The sequence below is a fragment of the Astatotilapia calliptera genome, chromosome 12 (assembly GCF_964374335.1).
Source record: "Astatotilapia calliptera chromosome 12, fAstCal68.1, whole genome shotgun sequence".
In the NCBI taxonomy this organism is placed as follows: Eukaryota; Metazoa; Chordata; class Actinopteri; order Cichliformes; family Cichlidae; genus Astatotilapia; species Astatotilapia calliptera.
The window spans coordinates 4,181,876-4,206,176 of NC_137433.1; the positions used below are offsets into that span (position 1 = coordinate 4,181,876).

General features: G+C 40.4%; 2 protein-coding genes across 2 annotated transcripts in view; both read left to right on the plus strand.

Moving 5' to 3' along the window:
- galnt9 (polypeptide N-acetylgalactosaminyltransferase 9) overlaps window positions 1-22,279 on the plus strand; it is a 107,007-nt gene extending 84,728 nt beyond the window's left edge. Inside the window, exons 7-11 of the mRNA XM_026186141.2 lie at window positions 7,258-7,443; window positions 8,824-8,961; window positions 12,672-12,767; window positions 20,963-21,130; window positions 21,251-22,279. Coding sequence (XP_026041926.1) covers window positions 7,258-7,443; window positions 8,824-8,961; window positions 12,672-12,767; window positions 20,963-21,130; window positions 21,251-21,397 — 735 coding nt within the window. The 3' untranslated portion in view covers window positions 21,398-22,279. The remainder of the gene's footprint in view (window positions 1-7,257; window positions 7,444-8,823; window positions 8,962-12,671; window positions 12,768-20,962; window positions 21,131-21,250) is intronic.
- The window catches only part of atad1a (ATPase family AAA domain containing 1a), a 190,799-nt gene that overhangs the window by 105,428 nt on the left and 61,070 nt on the right, over window positions 1-24,301 (plus strand). The gene's annotated exons all lie outside the window — the stretch shown is intronic.

Consider the following 24,301-nt stretch of genomic DNA (forward strand, 5'->3'; position numbering starts at 1 on the left):
TTTATTTCCAGCATCCATACATTTTGTATGTGGTTTGCATATTGCTGCCTACACTGTTTAAGTCACATGTCTATTACCCGGTCTGGTTGAGCGGCCATGCAGAACACGTATGATATGTTAGCCCTCAAAACAACCTTGGGGAATCAGCTGAGCCTGGTAGTCTGAAGCCAAATCACTTGGGCACAGGTGGTTTGGGTATATGCCAATGAGCAGCACTGGAACTTACTCTGAATTTGAATTGGCCGCAATGTTTAGTTTCCGTTCTGACTGGTACAAATGTTGATCAGGTCCCTTACAAAGAAACACCAATCTAGCCACACCGATGCTGCTGCATTTTGTAATGAAAATATATGAAATGATTTATTACAGCAGCAGAATTTGGCATCAGACTACAAGTTCATCACTCCCCCTCTGAATGTGATGCATATACTGTGGAAACTGGGGATGAGTAGCTATCCTCTACTGGGTGATGCTGTTGTCGGTGAGTGTGTGAAACAGCAGTCAGCTATGCAGGCCATGTAAGGGGTAAGAAATGGGAAGTGTTACAGCTTAAACAGCCAAATTTTCAGGGTGTGTTCGGCATATTACGTGAAGAGAGTAAGGCATGTTAATTGTGTATGACACAGCACCGCTTGAGCTCTCTGATTGAAGTAGCTCGCAGCCTCCATTTAAAGCAAGTGCTCAGTTCCAAACTCTGTCTACATGTCCACCATCAGCCTCCATGCACTGCATTTTCCTGGTGTATTGACTGTATTGTTTAATGGCACTGATAGAAGCCTGTTTATGGCTGTTAATAGCTTTTATGCTCTTTATGGCTGATGTTTTCGGCAGCCTCGTAGAGCTTTTCACGCAAATGATCCAGCTGCAATTAACTAACAGCATGTACAGAGACAATTAAATTAAATTAGCAATTACATCACCACAACATCAAAGTACTCTGTGTTAAGTGCTCTCTCTTAATGATGCAGAATGCAGTTTTATGAAGGGTCACCTCCAAATGGACTTCACAAAAATCTAGTCCTGAGAACCTGTGGGTGGGATGTCATAGATTAAAACAGTCTTATTTGGTATTTAGATTTTATTATGTTTCCACAGTTGTGAATATTTAAAGGTGTAACCTGTAACTGCAGGATGCTGCTGCCCTTTGGAGCTCTGTTTTCACCGTATACTACATGAAACCAAACATCCATGTCTGTGTGGAGGATATTACTGTATGCTGATTTATTTAAATTATTAAAAATTGCGATTCCATTAGTAAGAAGAGTAGTGCATTTTTTAAAAAAAAGATGCTTAATACAGCACAACAATAATGAAATGAGTACAGCAACACAAAATGAGACCCTGTCATGAGCAGAGGCACTCTCTGCATGGTGTTAATGCTTTCCTGTGTGAGCAGAAGTGCACAGGCATCCTTATTATGTCTTTATACTTCGGAGGAAAATATCTGCCATTTGGCCTGATTTGCTTTGTGAATGCTTTTTCTAAAGCCTTGTTTATGAGCCTACAGGCAGCAGGATGGAGTCATAAGCAGTCCTGGAATGTAACACGTACTGTTTTAGCCAGCAATCTGTTGGGCACCACCTGTTTTCCCTCCAAATCACCGGCGTTTTTCTCATGCGTTGAAAAAGGTCACATCAGCATTGATGATCCTCACAAGCGGAGCTGACTCCCTGCAGCTGCCTTAGATCAGGTTGTTCGTCGCTAAATCAAGAAAGAAATGTACCCTTGCCCCCCTCCCCATCTTCACCAGCAGCTTTGTGGTTAGTGGCTTGTGATTACCTCTTTCACATCAACACATAGTGTCTTAACTATTGAGAATAAAAGTGGCATTGGAAGCGGATGTTCTCTTTTGTAGTGAAATTGACTTTCAACAGTGGTACACATTTACATGTAGGGAGAATTGTAAAACCATCATAGAGGTTGATTCAGTCCAGCGAAGTGAGAACAGAGTGGAAGTCCCAAAATATACAAACTGCTACATAGACTGTTTGCACAACCAGCAGCCAATAGATGTGGTTATGAGGGATGCAAACGGGGACAGCAAAAGTAAGACAAGACCAAGACTTTGTGTGTATTGCTCAGAATGGGGGGGGTAGTGGCTTTTTTTTTTTTTAATTTTAAAAATTTACTTCTGGGAGTTTCAGGCTTTATCTGACAGGCCGGTGCAGAGAGCAAACAGGAGACCAGGGAGAGAGTGGGGGCAATGACACAAAGGAAATGAAAGATCCAGAGCAGACTCAAATCCAGGCCCCTAGCCTTTGGCATATTGGCTGCTTTCTAAACCAGGTGAGCTCCCAGACAGTGTGAGACGCAACCAGGCAGCCTATAGGGGAAGGGAAACGGCTTTAGCACTGCATGGACCTGAACCTAGTCTAAGCTTTGCTACAGTGTAACTACATCATCATCCAATTAATAAATCATCCAGACAGATTCCAGTCAGATTAACATTATTCAGCTTGGAATCATGAAAAAAGACATGGCCCTAATAGCTTTCCAGAATCATAAGATCCTGGGCCTAGCCCTGTAAATAACAACATTATTATTTTAGCTTCAGACTTACAAATGATATTTCCTTGTCTCATTGGCATTTGAAGTATCACCTTGTGAAAAAGCTGTTGGACCTTTATCTGTTGAAATGTTATCACCATTAAATCTCAGAAGCAGGAAACTTTATTAGCATGCAGTTAACAAGCAGATATCATCACTGACAAATGCAGTAAATAATTGATGGAGGATCAAAATGACTTTGAGAAGATTGTAGTCCAGATAGAAATGAATTATGCAGAAAACAAATAGAGGCAGCCTTTGTCCACCTGGATCAAATGAAGTTCACTGTATTAGAAACCTATGCTTGAAAGGTCACTTCAAACTATTACTCCCTTTCCGTTCACTTGTAATGCCATGATAATGTGATTTGATATGATTAAAGAAATTATAATTATAATGTTAAACACGAATGAATATAATAATTAAGGATAAATGATATTGGCAATAAAGATAAACCACGTTAGATAAAATGCATGCAGAAAACATCCAGAGCCTTTCAGGTTTCACCATAGAGGAAGCACATAAAATGTTATGCTTGAAACACGTAAAGCAGGTCCATTTGATCACGACCGCTATCTTTTTGTTGCTGCTGTTGAAATGCGTCTTTTTCAGTCCTATAAATTAGAAACACCTGCAATAATTAAAGAAAAATGTTAAACAGCATCTTTTTATATACATACTTAATAGTTTGTGGGAGTTTAGATGGCTTTTTAATTTGCAACAAATCCTGCTGTGAAATATACAGTAATATAATTAGAATGAGAGCTGCTTATAGAGATAAGATGAAAGGTCTGGCTGTTACAAGGGAAATAATGAGCGGTGGAGTGTATTACTGTTGCCATGCTAAAGCAAAGAAGAGAAACAGCTGGTACTCAGTGTATTTCATTTATTTATGTATTTATTTGTAACATGGAAATTAAAAAATAAAAAATAATTTGTCTCCTGCTTCTTATAGACAAACAAATGCATTATTTTTAACAAGAAACTCTACTTGAAGCTTAAAGATAAAAGTTTAAATTAATGCAACAAAGCTTTAGTCTGTTTAGCCAACTAGCTAGCACACAGCTTTCTGACCCTTGCAAGTGGTTGAGGAAATATTGATCAGCAGTTTGCTTTCAGCGCCAGGAAAGCTGCTAACCGCAATTTCACTTGCACACATTTTCAATTATCCACGAGTGCTTCATAAGTGGTTAAAACACTGATACTTTTACTCACATACAATCAATTTGGAGCAGGAAACCAAAGAAACACAGCATTACGCAGAGCTTACTATGTTTCCAAAGGCAACGGGCGGGATCTGCAGGGACTAAAGGCTTCCCATTAAATCGGTATTGCACTCACACCCACACAAAGTCGCCAACCGTGAAGACTGTTGCAGAAAAACAGCATTTGTCATGAGCAGCAGCAAAGCAGGTAAACCCTGCTCCAAAGTACTAATGGATTTTTTAGGCCAAGGTCATTGTGGATCATCAGGAGTGAAGAAGAGGGGTCAGTCAGTCAATAGAGGTTTTTAAGCTCAGGTCAGCTCCAGCGAACTACTTCACCACTGATACAGCTGAAGCAACTGAGAGGACAGATGCTGTGATTGCCCTTATTAACATACAATTAAGCACAACCTCACAGACTCCCTTTAGCACTACAGCAACGTGTAACATCAGGGTACCTGTAGTGTTAATGTGAACTGACATATCCATTCTTTCATAAAATGAGAATTTTCCATATATTTCCTATTCTGAAATTTACACAAGCCACTAATGAATTTAGCCCACTAAAAAGAATGCTCATACCCAAAACATATTTTTTGCCTGTGCCATTAAGCTCTGTTGTTTGAACAATTAAAGAACAACTGAGTCATGCAGTTTCCCTGGGTGACATGTTTCTTCATTACAGTGAACACTGTACAGGAGTTTATTTTGAGTCAAGCCCACGTGTTCCGCCTTGCTGCCAGAATATCAAAGGAACAATGTGGATTAAACTACTCCCAAAATGATGCACCACACACCACAGCTTGGATAACATTTTCTAAGAAAAAAGCTGTTTAGACACATCTCTTTGGTTTATTCAAACAACATTTCATTAGAATTATTGAGAATAACAAAAATGTAACTTACATTATATTGTACAGACATGCTTTTTCCCTTAATAAACAAATCCAGGGATTGGTAAAACTGCTAACTTTGGGGTTGAAAGGAACCAGTTCAGGTGCTTTGGCCGTCTGTGTAGGATGCTTCCTAGGCAAGGGGTTTGGGGCATTGTCCTCATCGTAGGAGGCCCTGGGATAGACACACCACACGCTGGAAAGCTTGTATCTCTCACAATTCTGCATCCTCCTGGATGAGCTGGAAGAGGTTGCCAGTTGAGTAAAGACTGGGCTATGCTATTTAGACTACTGGCCCTGCGGCCCAAACCCAAATAAGCGGGAATCGATGGAAGGATGGATGTTTGGAAGAATGGACAGATGAATGGATGGATGGATGGATGGATGGATGGATGGATGGATGGATGGATGGATGGATTAAAATATGTGGGGACAATGTTGGGGGAGACGCTACCATCCCATAGAGCAGGGGTAGGCAACTCCAGGCATCGAGTGCCGGTGTCCTGCAGGCTTTAGATCTGTCCTTGATCCACCAGATGATTCAAATTGCTAAATTACCTCCTCAACATGTCTTGAAGTTCTCCGGAGGCCTGGTAACGAACTAATCACTTGATTCAGGTGTGTTGACCCAGGGTGAGATCTAAAGCCTGCAGCACACCGGCACTCGAGGCCTGGAGTTGCCTACCCCTGCCATAGAGGTTGGGGGTTGATAGATAGTTTATAAATGGAGACATATTTTAAGAACTTCATACAAAAAAAATCCATACTTGTCCTTTACCTAACTATCCTGTCATATCTCCCCAATACTTGGCACTACTCACTGATGATCTGGCCTACAGATATACATCCAGCTACACACCTCAAACATTTCTTGATTGCATCTGGTCACAGGTTGTTAATAATAAATCACTGGGAGCAGGAATCTCTGAATATATTTAAATTACCATACTAATATACTCAATTCATTGGTGAAAGGGCCTTTGCTTAGCACTTTAAGGTTTCCAAATGGCATCATGAAGTGCCTTCAGAGTTCAGTAGTACTCTTTTAGTCTTACAATAAGAATCATGGAAGGAAATACAGATCAAGAGTTTGAATCATATATCATTATTTTGAAAATGACCAAAAACAGACGCTGTATTTATTCACATCTTTTCACATGACATTCAATAAGCATGATGTGCAGAAAACGGGTATCATCCCAGATCTGCACTTAATTGAGAAAATAGTTTTGCAGCAGCATGTTCCTTAAACACCAAGCAGGGGGTATCGTTTTGGGGTCATAGAGAAGTTAATGAATGAGAACATCTGTTACGCTTTGTGGCAATTGTCATTAAGAGACTGTGGGTGGTGGAGGCGGTGATATTTTGTGCGGCTGGAAGGACATACCATATGCTGTGGCCTTCCAGTGATACGGCATGAGAAATTGCTCAGGCACTTTGTAACACCATGGCAGAGATTTGAAGATATGGATGTGTTTTTGCAGAGAGTTTTAAAATTCAAATCTTTTCTGGCACTGAAAGAAATGGGTGCATTACTCCCATGTGACTGCCTGCCACTGTAGCTTTCCATTGAGTATGTCAGTCGAGGGTCACAACATCACACAGTCTGCAATCAATCAGTTTTCTGAGCTGTGATTGATGCTTTTAAAGAAGGCATTTTTCACTGCCTGGCTTCAAGCAGTATATCCCTCTTTTTCAGTGTCATATGCACAGCACTCCGTGGCATCAGAGTTCTCCAGTTGTCATAGGTACCTCTATGAAGACTGTATCTACAATATGAGCCATAGGCTTACAAATCCATTTGTCCCTCATTTTGTTGCTCACTTCAGCAAATAATATAAATAAATATGTAATAATGTAACAACTAAATGCATCTTTGAGAACACGTGTGCTATGTTAGAAACAAGAAGAAGGACATAACATAGCTGTAAACTAATTGCAAGTATGTTTTTCCTCTTTAATAATGAAAACCTATGCAGCACTCTGTCGCTTTGAATGGTGGATAAAGATTGTGACCCTAAATGTGCAGCAGATTTCTGTGTCGATGCATGTATCTTATATTTTTCAAGCAGTTCGCTGATGGAGATAAATTGCAGCAAGCTCAAGTATGACCATGATACCATGGACAAATTAATGAAGATGCCTGTTTGACCTTGTTCACTCCACTATGAGAAGTCATTAAAAAAAAATCAAATGCATTTATTTGAGTCCTCATTTGTGCTTCTGCCAAGGCTGTTTGCATGTGGCTTTTCAACATTTGACTTCATATTTTAATGAATATTTTTGCTCTGAAGTGGAATTCAGTTCTGTTCAATACTACATACAAAATATACCTTTCTCTAGTAGAATCTGAGTTTTATAAAGCCAGTGAGGAAGGATTCCTGTATTTCCAAAAAGACATCAGATTATATAGACATCTACTATGAGCAAGGGAATAAGGGATAATAGCCAGCTCTACATTCAAAACCAAGTTGTAATAACCAGCAAACCAGTATTTTTTGTATAAATTAAATTAATTATCCTTAAACCTCAATGCCTGTAGTTTGATTGGCCTCTACATTAGGCGGGAGCTGTGTAGCTGTTGATCTGAACTCTTTCTTTCTGCTGTGTAGGTGTGGCAGTGTGGTGGGAGCATGGAAGTCCTCCCGTGCGCCAGAGTGGCCCATATCGAGCGCACCAAAAAACCCTACAACAATGACATAGATTACTACGCCAAGCGCAATGCCCTGCGAGCCGCTGAGGTGTGGATGGACGAATACAAATCCCACGTCTACATGGCCTGGAACATTCCCATGAATGTAAGTTTTTCTCTGTCTTAGATTACACCCTCATTGAAATCCACGAGCTCTCTTTTGCCCCGTCTCCTCCTGTCACACTTTCTCATTCAGACATGCAACCAGGCCTCCGGAGACGCTAGTCAATAGAAATTCAAAATTCAGATTTCATCCCGTTTGACCTTCACACTGGCAGCAGAGCACAGGCAGAAAGCAGTAGATGCTCTTTCCAAACAGATGAGAGAGGTACATCAAGTGAAGGAGATTAGCCTCATTTCCAATCAGTCTAGTTTCATACGTATCAGTTTCATTTAATTGCTTTCAAGAGTCTAATAATAAACAGCTATTTTCATTAATAAAGAGTTTAATATTGAATCCTAATTGCCTCTTCAGCCATGCAGAATGAGATGATAGTCAGTGAAGGACAGCAGTGAAGGCCTCAAGAAAGCCGTCCAGCACAGCTCACTGACATCCCTAACAAAATAATTACAGGATGTGGGCTCGTCACACACTGGTGTGGCACGCTGCTGATGCCTGCATGCCGCCTGGAAATGTTGAGTCGAAATGTGGGAGCTGGGGGTGGCAGCACCTTTGACAAAGTAGTCAATCAGACCACATCCCTTCTTGAGTGTAATTACAAGCACAGTGGCATGGCATGTTATTACCTCGGCTGTCCTGTGGCGCAGAGTTATTTTGTGTACAGTAGAAAGGCCTAACTACGATTATTCCATCTACCCCCCTCCCTCTCCTCCCAGCCTCCCCCTATACACAATCACTGATTTTCGTTATTGTCTAAGGTACCTGCTGAGAGCACAATTACCTTGGTGGGGGAAGGCTTTATGATTCACCAGAGCGGCCGGCTCCAAGTCCAAACACCAAACAACATCTCACTGAAATTGAATGCATTTTTTAGTGTCGCTTTATGGTTGCTACAAAAAGTGGATATTTCCATCTAGAATTTATTATTAACAGATGTTGGAAGCACGTTCAGCAGCTGACTGTGGATTCCAACACAGATGGGGGCGAACTGACTGAAGAGTAGATGGCTGCATGTGTGTGTGCATGCGTCTGAATCAAGCCTCAGTGCCAGGTAGTGCAGCTATTAGGCATTCCCCCAATCAATCTAGGAAGCCACCTCCGTAATGCCGGCATGGCCGTGAGGGCTCATAATTAAGCAGCTGATTAGAGTTTGAATCACGTGTAATGAAAGAACAATGAAGGTCCTTCATGACAGGTGCATCTATCCAGCTCTTAACTAAAAGGTTGGTCTTTTCTTTTCAGCACCTCGACACTCTCGCATATTCCATTTCTCAAGCAGCTTTCACTCTAATAATTAAAATGCCTGCTAGGCTAAGAGGCTTTTTTCATGCGTGTTTGTCTTTGTTTTGTACCATTTGTTGACAGAACCCTGGGGTTGATTTCGGGGATGTCTCGGAGCGCTTGGCCTTAAGGAAAAGGCTGCAATGTCGGAGTTTCCGCTGGTACCTTGATCACGTCTACCCAGAGATGCGAATCTATAACAACACCATCACATATGGCGAGGTGAGGAAGACATTAAGCAAATGGTTGAAAGTAAACACTGATTTTGCCATATCATCAGGGGACAAACACCTTCCAAAGAATTCAACTTTTGCCTCGTCGGTCCAGATACAATTTTCCCAGATGTCTTGGGGATCATCGTGATGTATTTTGGCAAATGTGAGACGTGCCTGGTTTTAGTAATCAAGCCTGAGTATGTTTAGTGAAACTAAACAAAAACAGGGGTTAATCACAGATAATTCATGATTAAACAAGAGGGGCACTTACTTTTACACACGGGACCAGGTAGGTTTGGACAACTTTTCTCCCTTAATCAGTGAAATCAACATTTAAAAACAGAATTGTGCATTTTTCACTTTGAGGATCTGAAACATGTGAGGGTGCCAAATATTCACAACACTTGGAAATCAGGAAGGGGGCAAACACTTTTTCACACCACTGGAGTTTGCAGAGGATGTGAAAGCTGAGGCAGGGAGGCTGATCCTACAAATAAATCACAGAAATAAAGGAGTGAATTATTAGGATGTTTTGTGACATGTGATGATGACCTTTAATGTGATGGAGTGGTACATCTTAGAAAAAAACAAACGATTTGAGTGTAGCTAGTCTAAGGTATGATATTGCTAAGGAATTGCAACATCACCACACAGGATTTGTACCAGCTCCTCATAATGAGTTTTAATCAAATACTTTATTAGTTTTCCATTTTAATTTGATTGGGCTTGGCTATGCACTCAGCACAGTGGGGGGAAGACAACAGGATTATAACAGGTTGAAGAATTGAACACACTCCTGACTCAGACACTATTTGGAGGTTCGCTGAGACGCATTGTTTACCTCATATCAATTTCAGCAATGGACACCTGGAAAACTAGAAGGGCATTGGGAAAAAGCGCAGATCACTGCCAAAGGCTAATAGATCAAATATCATAATCATTTATTAGTCAACCATAAATAATGCAATATTCATCTATGTATGGGTTTAAATTACAAAGTAGTAACTGCAAACATCACGTCACAACAATGCTCATTAAAGCAATGCGACACACTCCCATTCTGGAACTGATGGGATTTTTCGTATGCCCTAGGGGAGGTTTCCAACTGAGGACAACTGTTGGGGGCCCCCTTAACAGCCTAGGGTGTTGTCTGGCATGCCTGTTCACAAGCTGCTGGTCTGACTGAATTATTAAAACCTTTTTTTCCCCTTTTTTTTTTTTTTTACCAAATCTGGCCTGGTTTTTGCTAAATCCCACTCACAGACAGATGGACTGGCAAATAGGTGGGAACAAAAGAACAGCCTAATCAATATGCTGCATATCAGAATTCACAATTCATCAAAGCCCTATGAATTTACTCCCCCTTTTGTTCCCTCTGCTGCCTGTTTTGGCTCTGGCACCCAGATGGATTCCTCAGAGTGGCATTAACTTAAGTGGCACTATTTCAGATCTGTCGACAAGCTGGGTAACATTTACCTTGTCTAGCCACACAGCCAGCAGAGCAGAAGTGAGCCTCATCTGTCACCGAGCATCAGCACCGCGCTCGGCCATGCTGACCAGACCAGCCGAGTGGAACCCTCCCTGACAAAACTACATGATAGACATGTCGCAACCTGGAAATGAAGCCTTACTCATTCAAATCACACCAAACATGGGCCTCATGCTCAGTGCATCATCTGCAGGTCTGGAGGACAGGGGGGAGACTGAACTGGGGCTGGTCGTGTCCCGATAATATCTATCAAAGCTCAATCATCGCTTTGAGAAAATACAGCCTGCTGTGTGAACAAACCACAGTGGATCTAGTATCACAGAGGTATTGTGACATGCACAGAGGAATTAAATGGTGGCTCACATTCAAGAGACTATTATCTACCTTCTTAGATAATAAATAATAATAGGTTTTGAAAGGCTGCTCTGATACTATTATTTTCGTTTGAACCAAATGTGAAACCGGTAATTTATTAAATTATATAATATTGGGCCATTTTCATGTGGTAACATTTTGTACAAAATATTCATATTTACCCCGTTTTCTCAGCTCACAGGGATCCTCTTTGGCTGTTTTCTCATTAAAATCAATGCTAAAGAAGTCTTTTCCCTGGTTTAGTCACTTTCTGTTAGACTTTTTTTCTAGATTGACACTAAAACATGTCAAGAGTAAAATTAGTTGTGTAACAATAACCGCCCAACAGACAAATTAAAATGTGTCCCAGAAAGCTGCCATTACTAATGTCTTGTTGAGCATTTGTACTGTACTATCTGCAGTGCTCGCACCCCTTTGCCTCTCTTCTTCACTGCATAGATTGTGCCTAAAGGAGAATTAAATCCCACCTACACTAATCTGTAAATAAAATGGAAAAGAAAGGCAGGAGCCGACCGAAAAGGCTGAGAAGAGAGGCAGTAAGAAAACTGCTCAATAATACTCAGCGAGCTTGTCTCTACCAGCTTCTCCTTTCACATACACCAGTGGTTCGCAAATTGTGAGGTGCACCCCACTGGTGGGTGGAGGTGGAGTATGGAGTTAAGCTATTAATCTATTTTTTAGGGGGAAATATCTTCTCAAATATGTTTTTAAATTCCTGATTTAAAAAAATATACCTTGTGGTACTTAACACCTTATGTACTTGATACGTTTGCACTTTTGTCCTTTTGTCTTTCTCCCATCACTCCAGCCCCTTCCTGAGCTTGGTTCTTTCTTCCCATTAAAGGGGAGTTTTTCCTTCCCACTGTCGCTAAGCACTTGCTCATAGGGGTCATCTTATTTTTGGGGATTATTTTTTATTATTGTAGGGTCTTTACCTTAAAATGTAAAGCAGCTTGAGTTGACTGTTGTTGTTATTTGGTTATATACAAATACAGTTGAATTGAAATGTCATGAATAGTCCCACAAATATAGGAGCATAGGCATTTAGATCAAGTTCAGAGCTTTGACATATAACAAAATGACATATTTTAAACAAACTGCATACTTTTTCACAACTTAAACAAGTAGTTTTGTTCCTTAAAGCTAGTCAAACTGCAAGTGCAAACTCAAAAACTAGAAAAGAAAAGACTGCATTCAACCAGAAAGACCTGCAGGCAAACTTTCTCCACTAGCTGATGTGAATTAATCAGAGAGAGAGAAAAAATTTCCCTTCCAGACTTCACTCAAACTAATAATTTTTCATCTAAATACAGCCAAAATCATGGCAAACTTTAACTTATGTATATGGTAATTTTGTCAAAAGACATTTCCAAGAATTACATCTGGACTTTCCGTGCAATGGAAAAGTGTTGCAAGCTTAATTTCAGTCACTGTTTCATACTTTTCCAAATTTTCAGACAACAGACACCCAACACACAAATAAAATATGCAAATGAGAATAGTTTCATTGAGACTTCTGCTGTATTTAAATACAGAGGGCCCAGAGTGTAGGAGATGGTAAAATTATCTGGCACCATGCTAACCGTATACATATAACACGTTCCTATTGTTGAGGGTACACTGCCATTAGAATCGAATAGAATATAGAATAGAATAAACTTGTGTGGTTCTCCAGTTCCTCAGATGCTTATGTACTTTTTTGTGTTTGCTCTTGCACCTAACACTCAAATGTTCAAATGGAGAATATTTGAAACAAGCTGTTTGTTTGGTTGTTTTTAAGAATATTGGATATGTAAAATACTGGAGCTTTCAGCAGCTTCATAGAAACATCATCTTTTTTGTTTTTCTTGCAGGTGAGAAACAGCAAGGCCAGTGGCTACTGCCTGGACCAGGGTTCTGAGGACGATGATAAAGCCATCCTGTACCCCTGCCACGGCATGTCCTCCCAGGTCAGCAGATCTTTCTCTATTTCCTGTTTATTTTGACTGCTGTCTTCGATACAGATATTCAACAGTCAGTAATGCCATTAATTAAACTGTTTGTCAGTGCATTGTATTGATTCTTACTCATTTAAGTCTGTAAATTGGGCGTCTTTGCAAAAGGTAAACATACAGAAACCTACAGAAAATTCTTTAGCAGATTTTTTTTAAATCAACACATTCTGCGTTTTAACACTAAACCTAAAGATGGTGTGGTGCAATTAGTCTCCTCTTTAGGCAATGTAGCATCCAAGTCAGGTTTTACATAGTAAGTGTGAGGCACAGACATGCTATAAATAGAAATGTGTTCTTCCCATTGGTACTCGCTGATTAATATAGACCACCACACACATCCCTCTACGGGTTTTTAAGCAATGCAGGATGCATATACTACAAATATTCTCATGGTTAAATTAAATTGAGGTCTAACACAGAATACACATAGAGGGAAAACTAGCATCCTGTGAACTTAATGCTAGTTTGAAAGACCAATACTCACCACATGGTGTTCTCACTTTTTACAGATTAAGTTATGTTTGGACACTGCAAATATTTCAAGTATTCTCTCAGAACCTGTTCACTCTAAATGATGTTTCGACCTATCATTTGCTCTTGCAGCCAGAATAAATCTTCAAAAATCTTCCACCCCTACCATGTAACATGACTTGAAGGTGTCTCAGCTTCAAATTCAGCACCCACATGAACTACAGCTTCTCAATCTCTGTGACTCGACCTGAAAATATTTCATGACTTTATCTGCATAGGAGTGCTATTCCTACTGGCGTCAGTGTTAATGCAATGACCTGCTCGGTCCAAAAATATCTGGATTCAGTAGATACACCAGAAAGGCTTAGCACAGCCCTCTGTAGCAAACTGTAATCAGTATACTGTCTGAAGTTTGCCAACATCATCAGTTAACAGCATGCTTACTAATAATAACAGCCTAACAACCAATCAATGTGACTAGCTTGTTGCTGTCATAAGTGGCACTCTGTTCATCTTATTAAGCAACAATTAAACAATCATTGTCAGTTTCTGCAGTCAGGCAGTTAGCGTGCTAAACATGTTGCTATCTACAACAATGAAAGTTTAAAAGTAACAGTGGTAGAGTTATATAATCAAGATTGGCCTTAATATGTGATACTTAACCTGTGTGGGTGTGACTATATGCTATGGATAGATATATAGCATTCCACCCCTCGGTCTATCTGATGCTGTCATTATTTAAAAGCAAAGAAAAAAAGCCCTAAAACAAATAATTACAAACTCTACATACCATCTAATAGCCAGCAGTGGTGGCTCTTCTCGTTGAAAAGGAAGACAGATTGGATTGTCAGTGAGAAAATGACCGTGCTCCTTACTTTATTTATTACACCAAAAGAAAGGTTTTTCCTAATGAGGTTATCAAAATAACCTACTACTTTCAAGTCCCTCACCCCTTACATACAGCCCAGTGCTCATTGTGTGAATTATGGTCCCATTTACAGCAACATAGGCAATAAAGTAGGGTATGCTTTAGGGCATGGCTACCCTGTATTTGATAAGTTGCTACTGTATGAGCAAGTCTTTCAGTTTATCAGATTTTTTTCTTTTTGCTAATTTAATGACAAAAGCCAAAATGCTCCACGTGGTGAATTTTAGAACAGCAACATCCATCTTTTAGGGATTTGTATATATAAAAGGAATGTGCAGCAGTTAGGCTACTAAACATCTTTATGCTGAAGAGAAACCTATGAGGTAATGGATGCACTTGGACATCTTGAAATGAAAGCAGCATCACAGCTTAATACGCTTTATTGATGGCTTTGGATTTTATATCTATCTATCTATACATACATTAGTGCTGGACGACGCTGGACAGCATCAGCGCGTGTCAAGGGATTTTTGTTTTCATATAAATTGATCAGCTTCATGAAATGTGCTTTTTGTTGATCACTAGGCAATCTACATGTCTATGTGACTTTTCACCTTATAACTTTTGTGATGAACTTATTCAGCTACTAAATCACTTCCTGTTTTTAGAGAACAGATGTAGAAAAGGGGAAATAACCCGTTGCTCTGAGTGACGTTGTTATTTTTACACACACACACACACTGCATTGCCACGTTAATGCAGTTATGCCTTAAATGTTGCTCATCTCAGTTTAATTCATATGTACTGTGAGCATCACTTGCCTTTATTGTTGCTGATAAACATGCACGAACTTTGTCATGGCACTCAAGTACTCTGGTTTTGCAGCTGGGTTGGAGAATTTGCAGCAGTTCTTTTGGATACTGAGACAACTTCAGTTGCTTTGGTCTCTTCATCCCAGATAGACTCCATAATGTTGAGATCAGGGCTCTGTGGGGCCCGTGCTATCTGTTGCAGGACTGTTTCTCTTCTTGTTGCTGAACAGATCTTTCTGATTCTGCTGTATTTTGGCGGTTGTTGTTATGCTGCACAGTGAATTCAGGAATGAACTGCTGCCTCCCGACAGACTGAAACTTTTTTGCTATAATGTACACTGTACACGTATACATGATATAAGCAGTGATCCATGTGCAGCAGTCATTTAAAATGAATGAACCATAAGAAGGCAGCATGTTGCCTCCTGTCCTCTTAACCAGCTCTTGAACCCCATGCAGGTTCCAAACAGAGTGTTGAAGCTGGGGAGTATGAGATGACATGAACATGCAAACAGATGATGTGCAAGCACTAATTTTAAAATGTGAAAAGATCAGTCAACATAATCACTTATAGTGCTGACATACAGTATGTCTGCAGTTAGATTTAAACACACGAAAAGTGAAGAATTTTTCAGAATGTGATTAAATATGCTGCGATTTATTTTTCTTTAACGGTAAGAGAGGAGAACATGCAGCTCTTGGGAGTTTGGTATTAAATTAAATCCGAAACTCATTTTAAATGTGGTCAGGATTTGAAGGAAACACTGGAAAACTGGGGCACTCCCAGGAAACAATTATATGAATATGCAGGAGGATGCTGCTGGGGGAAAAAAAGAGAAAGCATCTTCTCAGCACAACCTTTACTTGAATAGATACCAGAACAAATGATGCTGTGGGTGGGAGGCCCTTGTCCTGTTTTTGTGCTTATTTTCTTCTCAGTGAAACCAAATCCAGTTCTCAAGATATGCATGCAAAAGCTACCCATGCATCATTTTTCAAACATTTCCCAACTTTCCTGCAAACTGCTCTCGTTTTTGGTGATGCAAACCACCTCACTGGCCTCTCCTGCAAAGAGCTCCATGGTGTCAGTAATGCAAAGCTCGATCAACTCTTAATCCTGCTCCCCAGGGGGAAATAAACAAATGGAAATGAATTTGATTTCTTTGCATCATTAGATTACACTGATGACTGACATTATTTTGAGCCAGCTGTATTCAGTTTTGTCATTTATAGAATTTCTTCTTTTAAGATATAAAAAAAAAACTAGAATTGATCAGAATGACTTCTCGCTGTGCTTCAGAGAAGTGAGCGTGTGCACGCTCTCCCTGAGGAAATCTAACTCATGGATAATGTCTCACATTTGTTCAGCAGTGCAAAGCAGTGAAAGGATGGTGGTGGAGGCACAGAGCCGGCCCCATTACATTACTAGCGTGTGCGCACATCTACCTTCATAAAGCAAATGATGCAATATTTTATTGTCCACTGATAAAATTTTGGGATTGCTTTCTTTGCTGTATCACGATCCTCCGGTAATCTGGCTTCTCTCACAAACACAGGCAGAGTATGAAGCTATCGGCAGGCTTGTGTGCGTAGTGATGTGCGTGTTTCATTTAATAGTGGCTCAGTATTATTTGCATGTGATTTAATAAAAAGAAACAGAGTGGACAGCTGTGTGTAATAACGATACACTTCTCTGATAAGAGGCTGCAGATTTATCAAAATATCTGTCCTGCTGTCTTCAGATGGCTACAGGAAGGTAATGAACTTAAAGAGAAGCTTTTCATGCAGTACAACAGACAGAGTTGACGTGACCTTTTTAAATTATCTATTTTAAAGGGTTTCTCAGTGTTTCACCAGCACATTTTAATAGGATTTTGGTGTATGTTAACAAAATCACACGCTCTGTTTCAAGGCTTGGCCACAAGACAAACTGTGGTATGACTTTGTGGTGCAGCAAGGAAGTTGCTCCACGGTTGCACTATCACCGTAACAAAGAAGACTTGCTATTAGCATGACCTCCAAAAAATGTTCTGCAAAACTCTGGTGATTGCAGAAACGCAATGGAGTGTGTAATGTTGCTGCATGAGCCACAGGTTAATTGGCTTGGCAGAATCATTTCCTCACGTTAATTATTTGTTATGGACTCATTTTAAATGAATTAGCATATAAAACGCTGCCAGACTAAGCTGTAAACAGGTATTAGTGGGGATTATATGGAGTTTGTCTTGTGCCGAGTCATAGTTTACACCTTTATTAAATCAGTTTAGAGCATTAAAACCTTGAAAGACCCAAGAGGTCTACAGAAAATTCTTAATAAGACCATCTGTAATAATGACCTCTGCCTAAAGGTCATTAAACTGTGTCTCCCATTGTTGAGTTTCAAAGAAATAAATAATAATACGTTTCAAATGTGCATGTGACATGTACAATGAGAGTTCCATACACATATTTGGATGCATATTTTACTAGGATGCTGATGAAATATGTATTGCAGTGATCAGCTCAGCCAGCTCCAGTAGACTTCAAGTGAACCAAGATATGGTGCTTTATTGTTTTCCTGTTTGTTCTGAGTGCCTCTTTATGACAGAAGATTGGATTAAAATCCACATGGATCTCCCCTCTCACATGAACAATCACCCATAGAGGCAGCATGTGCATTTCTAGTTTCTCCATCCATGCTCTATAAAATCACCACTCAGACAAACATGTGCTGCAAACATTTCAAGGTTAAAATTTATTGAGTAAAACACTTTAATACAAAGCAAAATGCTACAAAAGCATTACCAGGTTTAGAATTTTAGTCTTTATGGGATTCATTTTACAGGTAAGCAGCTCATCTACTAATCGGAAGGTTGGAGGTTCGATTCCTGGCTGTTCAAGTCTGAATATTCTTGGGCAAGATACTAATCCCAAACTGCTCTCTGATTCATCCATCAGCGTATGAATGTGTATGAGTTATAGATTTAATGCACTTATGTTGAAAAAGCATAGAAAAAGGAGCGCTTGTGAGAATGCTTAGAGTAGAAAAGTGTTATATAAGAACCAGTCCATTTGCAGTTTTATAACAGTACATGTGTTTTAAGGTTTTTTTTATTTTTTTTATGTGATTTTTTAAGTCCAACCATTAGAACAGCTGATCTTAAAGAAAATAATGAATAATTGAAATCACATTGGTAGAACAACTGTGGGTTATTTTCACATGAATAAAGTAAAATAAAGAAATACGTTTTTCAGAAATCTTGATTCCTGTTATTACACCGATTCTTCCAGGAAGTTACATAAATACAGTAAGTTATATAAAGTACTTAACATGTTACTACCTACTCTGACAGATCGTGCATTTTGACGATTTAGGGTAGCCAAAGCAGCTTGGCCGTCATAGTGAAGACCTCCCTAGCTTTGGGGTCTCATTTTTCAGAGAGGATCATTCCCATAAATTATGAATGTTATCTCTACTGTATCCTTGCATAATAGAGACGTATCACGACAGAGGCTTTCATGCACCGGATTACACAATGAGGGATCAAATTTTGGTTGTTAAGAGAAACTGTACCATAAATAAGCTGCACTGTGGCTTCAATGCAAAGTAACTTGAGCCTATTATAGTATATGAAATACAAAGCTTATTAGCAATTAACAACTGGAACAGTGCGAAAATCTAAATTCCAGAAACTGCAGCAGCTTCTATACGACAAATCAATCAGTATAGTGTAGCATCATAGCGAGAGAGCTTTAAATGCTTTACGGTGGCTATTTAATTAGTTTGTGGTTGATTACAATTCATTTAAAGTAACTATTAAACTGTCTGTGTTGATATTATGACTTGAATTTAGTTCTGTTCATGCCAAGGGTTGCAGGAATAGTGCCTAAATACAGACTAAATACAGAACAACTTAAAGCCTGCCTTTTATTTCAGCTGGTCTACAATCTGCAGAATCCTAAAGTCCACAGTGGACACAGGAGGGTGACGAGACACACCTGAAACTAAGTAAAACAACAACTAGAGGAAGTAAAACAAGGCATGTGACTATCAAAATAAAGCAGGAAGAAACTAAACACTGACAGAAATGAAGGCTTGACACGACTCAAACAGATGCTGGGGAAGCTTGGAGTAAACTAAAACATGAAGATTCAATAATAACAGAAACAAGAATACAAAACTATTAACTAAGAATTCTAAATATCAAAAGATTATAATCAAAACTGAAAGAAAAGAAAATACGCCAGAATGTCTGTGAAGGTTCTCAGTCATCCAGGTCATCGTAGTCAAAGGAGCTTGCAAAGAAAAGCGTCTGGACTTCTTTAAGTTGCTTGAAGACGTTTCACCTCTCATCTGAGAAGCTTCTTCAGTTCTAAGGTCAAATGGTGGAGAGTCCCAGATATAAACCTAGTGGGAGTGACCCCCCGCAGAGGGACAAAAGGACCCCCTGATGATCCTCTAGTCGCCTGAGCCAAGGTGGGAAACTGGGCGTGGGTCCCAATCAGCCAGAGTTTCGGGTGAGCTCATTGTGAAACCTGCCCCCACCTTATCATGCGAATTCCTGAGGTCAGATGGCCCAGGATGTGAGTGGGCGTTAAGGCGTCTGGGAGGGATCTCAAAACTGGATTATAGATGGCAGAGAGTTGGTGTCGTAAACCCCGCCTCTGTTCAAAGATGGTCGCTCACAGTGGACATAGGTGGATTCTTTCACTCCTCTTTCAAACCATCTGTCCTCTCTGTCCAAAATGTGAACATTGGAATGCCCAGATCTCTACATTGGAGAGACCAAACAGCCACTTCACAAGCGCATGGCACAACACAGAAGAGCCACCTCCACAGGACAAGACTCAGCAGTCCATCTGCATCTTAAGGATAAAGGACACTCTTTCGATGTTCACATTTTGGACAGAGAGGACAGATGGTTTGAAAGAGGAGTGAAAGAAGCATCTATGTCCACTGTGAGCGACCATCTTTGAACAGAGGCGGGGGTTTACGACACCAACTCTCTGCCATCTATAATCCAGTTTTGAGATCCCTCCCAGACGCCTTAACGCCCACTCACATCCTGGGCCATCTGACCTCAGGAATTTGCATGATAAGGTGGGGCCAGGTTTCACAATGAACTCACCCGAAACTCTGGCTGATTGGGACCCACGCCCAGCTTCCCACCTTGGCTCAGGCGATTAGAGGATCATCAGGGGGTCCTTTTGTCCCTCTGCGGGGGGTCACTCCCACTAGGTTTATATCTGGGACTCTCCACCATTTGACCCTAGAACTGAAGAAGCTTCTCGGATGAGAGGTGAAACGTCTTCAAGCAACTTAAAGAAGTCCAGACGCTTTTCTTTCCAAGCTCCTTTAAAATACGCCAGAGTTCAGAGTCCCAAAAATGACCTTGGCAGTTCATTCGACTTCTATTAATTTCCCATTATTATTATTTTCCAAAATTACTATTGTGTCATCGTGCCTACCCAACATGCTCTCTCTCAATTTGTACATTGATTACATAAAAGACAGGCTGTAAATTACTTACAAAGAAAGCTGAGAGGCAGTACATGTCACCTTTCAATTTAGAGAAAATTATCCTAAAGTTGCTGTATATATAATTCAGGGCACTTTGTAATTAATTGGGATGATAAAGTGGGAAAGATGCACTCGTGGAGGTATGTGGTATTATGTGCCCCAAACATTAGGCTAAGGGTTTCAAACATATGCTCCAGACAGAACCGGTGCAGATGACTCAGATAACAGTGAAGGGAAAACACAATCTGCCAATCAAGCCTTAAACCCATTTTCTCCTTTCTGCTTCTGTAATTTCTGCCTGTCTGCTTTTGTAGAGCAGAATAGGTAAAGCACATTACTGCAAATCACATTCAATCACATTCAATGAAGCACATTTCCATCTTGCGCTTTCCACCGATGCCCTCTAAAAAGTCAAGTGTTTGCTTTTTATAAAGCTGTGTTTTCCACTGCGCTCTTTAATTTAGGTAGTGTAACACATTTGATTCCCTTTGGCTTGCAGCTGGCTCGGTACTCTACGGAGGGGCTTCTCCAGCTTGGTCCCCTGGGGTCCACCACCTTCCTGCCTGATACAAAATGCCTCATTGATGATGGCAGAGGACGCACTCCCAGTCTGAAAAAATGCGATGCGGTGTCGAGGATTTCCCAGAGGCTTTGGGACTTTACACAGGTAAGAAGAAAACGTGTAAACGGATTTAAAAGTGATGATTGGACGTGTGCATGCAGTCTGTTTTTTCCTTAAAAGCACTTTAAAAATTTGCCGTTATTTTTGTCTGTGTTTTCATTGCAGAATGGGCCGATCATCAGCAGGGACAGTGGCCGATGCTTGGAGGTAGAAATGTCCAAAGACGCCAACTTTGGCCTTCGCCTTGTGGTCCAGAGATGCTCTGGTCAGAAGTGGATGATACGAAACTGGATTAAGCATCCCAGGCACTGAAACCAGAGAAAGACCTCTGAGACAGTTTGGGCAGCGTTTCAAGTCACAGTTAGATCTTAAACTGTGGACAGTTCAGAGAGATCAGAGCGCCGGTGGTGCTGGTGTGTGGTATTTCACACCACAGACTACACAGTACACTGGGTCTCCCTCAGGCCACAGAGCTTTCCTATACTGAGTTTTAAAGAAGAATATGATCAATCTGTGTGTTCCACTGAGCTGCACATTCATACCAGACCTTATGGCAGGCTGCACCGTTTGAAATGGCCCACATCTGATATTCAGCTACAGCTGTACATGTATAGAGCAAGTCATCTGAGTGCAGCCCCTGAAGGTGGTTCAACGTTCTAGTAATTATATTGTTTCTACTGTAAAAGTATCAGCTCTTTGGAGATGAGAAAGCGTGGGTGGGTGTGTGATTTCTTTTTTTTTTTTTCCCTGAGTGAATCGGAGCAAATCAGAAGATATAATTGCTGTCAGTTGCCACATGAAAGTGATTATTTTGGGCTGTGATATGGAAAATTGCTTTGGACTTAATGTGCTGCCCTGGCAAGACATGTAATAGGCTTCAAAGGGGCTGCCCATCATTAGATCGGGGGACATTTCAACTGCACTCACATAAACCACGACGGTTCTTTGTTTCTTTGGACTGTATTGCTCACTGTGGACACGAGCAATCACGTGCCTTTTTGTCTCATTTTTCTTCATCTGACCAGGGAATGTCAGTCCCAAAAGCATGTACAAAATTATTTGAAAGTTATTAATATATAAAACAATGTATAAAACAGTAATGATAGTAATATATTGTAAAGGGAAAAAACAGTGGAAAATTGATATCCGTAATCCGATAATAAATTAGGATAATAAAATCATTTTTATGACAAATCACCTCTTTGATGTTTTTTTTCCCAGCGCTTTATGAAACTGGTGTCAACTTTGGCTTCCTGTTGATACTTTTTTGTTTGTTACTACTATATATTGGAAGGCTTGAAGCAATCAACGACTGCAAAATCACGTCTTTTGTTGTGCCCGCTCTTACAACCACCTCAAGCCACCATCGGGTCTCTAGCCTTGTGAAATGCAATTGCTTCACATGACTCACAGGATAGTTGGTGTTCAGAGAGCACAGAGAGCCTTCCAGTGATTGTGCCCAGAAGGTAACCTCTTTACCATTTTTCTCCGATGTAAGCAAAAAGGTGACAGGTGACCCTGCTGGTCTCTTTTCAAATGTTTTTACTGTGTTTCTATCAGAACATGCTATAATACCTTGACTCTACCAGCACTGCTCTCGCACAGCTTCCAGTTATATGAGGTTGGCGTTTATATGGCCTCGACGCCAGTAAAGTAGCTTGTAACAAATAGATGGTGTTTTACAGGGTTCTCTGTAAAACACATATACAGGATATCTATTGATTTTGTTTGAAAAAAAAACCATCATCAACAGTTTGCTGCTAAAATCTAAAGTATACTTGAAGGAGACATGGTAGTCAAAGGATCCTGAATTGCAATCTTTTCGAGAATACCGCAAGAGCAAAGATGGGGATAGAAGTAACACTGCAACTTTTATGTTCACCGAAGCTGCTATAATACAGTCTGTCTTTGTACTCTACACAATCGGGACTTCTGCAACTAAACTTGGCACACATATTATTGTCAGTAACATGTACCTGACAAAAATGCATGAATTTTATACTGTTATTTCACCAAATTTGACTTCATAAGTTGATGTGGCAAATTATGTAATATAATGCTATATCCATACTGTAAACATCACAATTTCAAGATATCAAAAATTCTTGCTGCTTTGAGCGTGTGTATGACAAAAGAATTTCCCTCGGGATAAATGTCTCATTTCATCTCATCTCATCTCATCTCATCTATGTTATCGTCACAAGATTAAAATGCTACATGCTTTTTTAAGGCATTACAGGTGCACAAATAAAATAGGTTACTTTAGCTAATTGGTAGGTGTTGCTAGGCAACATAATGATGAAAATAGTAATTGCACTGGTCCTTATAAAGAGCTTTCCTTCTTTGAGTAGAGTTGGGTTGAGCACTCAAACAGTTATACGCATGTCTTGTTCACCCAAGCAGCCCACCTTTTTACTATTTCTAAGTGCTTTCTAGCTAACAGTCAGAAACATTCACACTCAGTGATTCGGTATCTTCCCAAAGGATAGACTGACATGCAGACTGGTGTAGCAACTCCAACATCATTGTGAAGTTTGCGGACGACGGTACAGTGGTGGGTCTTATCACCAAAGCTGATGAGACGACCTACAGGGAGGAGGTCAGCGCCCTGACCCACTGGTGTCAGCAGCGCCTCTTCTTTCTCAGGAGACTGAAAAGATTCTGCATGAGCCCCCGCATCCTCAGGACCTTCTATCGCTGTGCCATTGAGAGCATCCTCACTGGACGCATCACCACCTGGTACGGCAACAGCACCGCTTACAACCGCAAAGCTCTCCAGAGAGTAGTGCGGTGTTCTGAACAGATAATTGGAGGTGAGCTTTCTTCCCTCCAGGACATCTACAGGAAGCGAGCCTGAGGAAAGCCGGGAGGATCATCAAGGACTCCAGTCACCCCAGCCATAAACTGTTCAGACTACTTCAATCGGGAAGGAGGTTCTGCAGCATCCGGTCCCGAACCAGCAGACTGAGAGACAGCTTTTTCCATCAGGCCATCAGACTGCTGAACACGTCATAGACACCTCACCTTCACTTACCAGAACTTCAACATTATGCACTACATACTGTACATTAATGCCACTTGTTTTGCACAATATCCAACTACCAACCTCTGTATATTTTATTTTATTGTTTATTCTATTAAATTTGTAAAATATGTATATATATATATACACACACACACATTCAGTAATGTGCATACACTCTTATATTGTACATA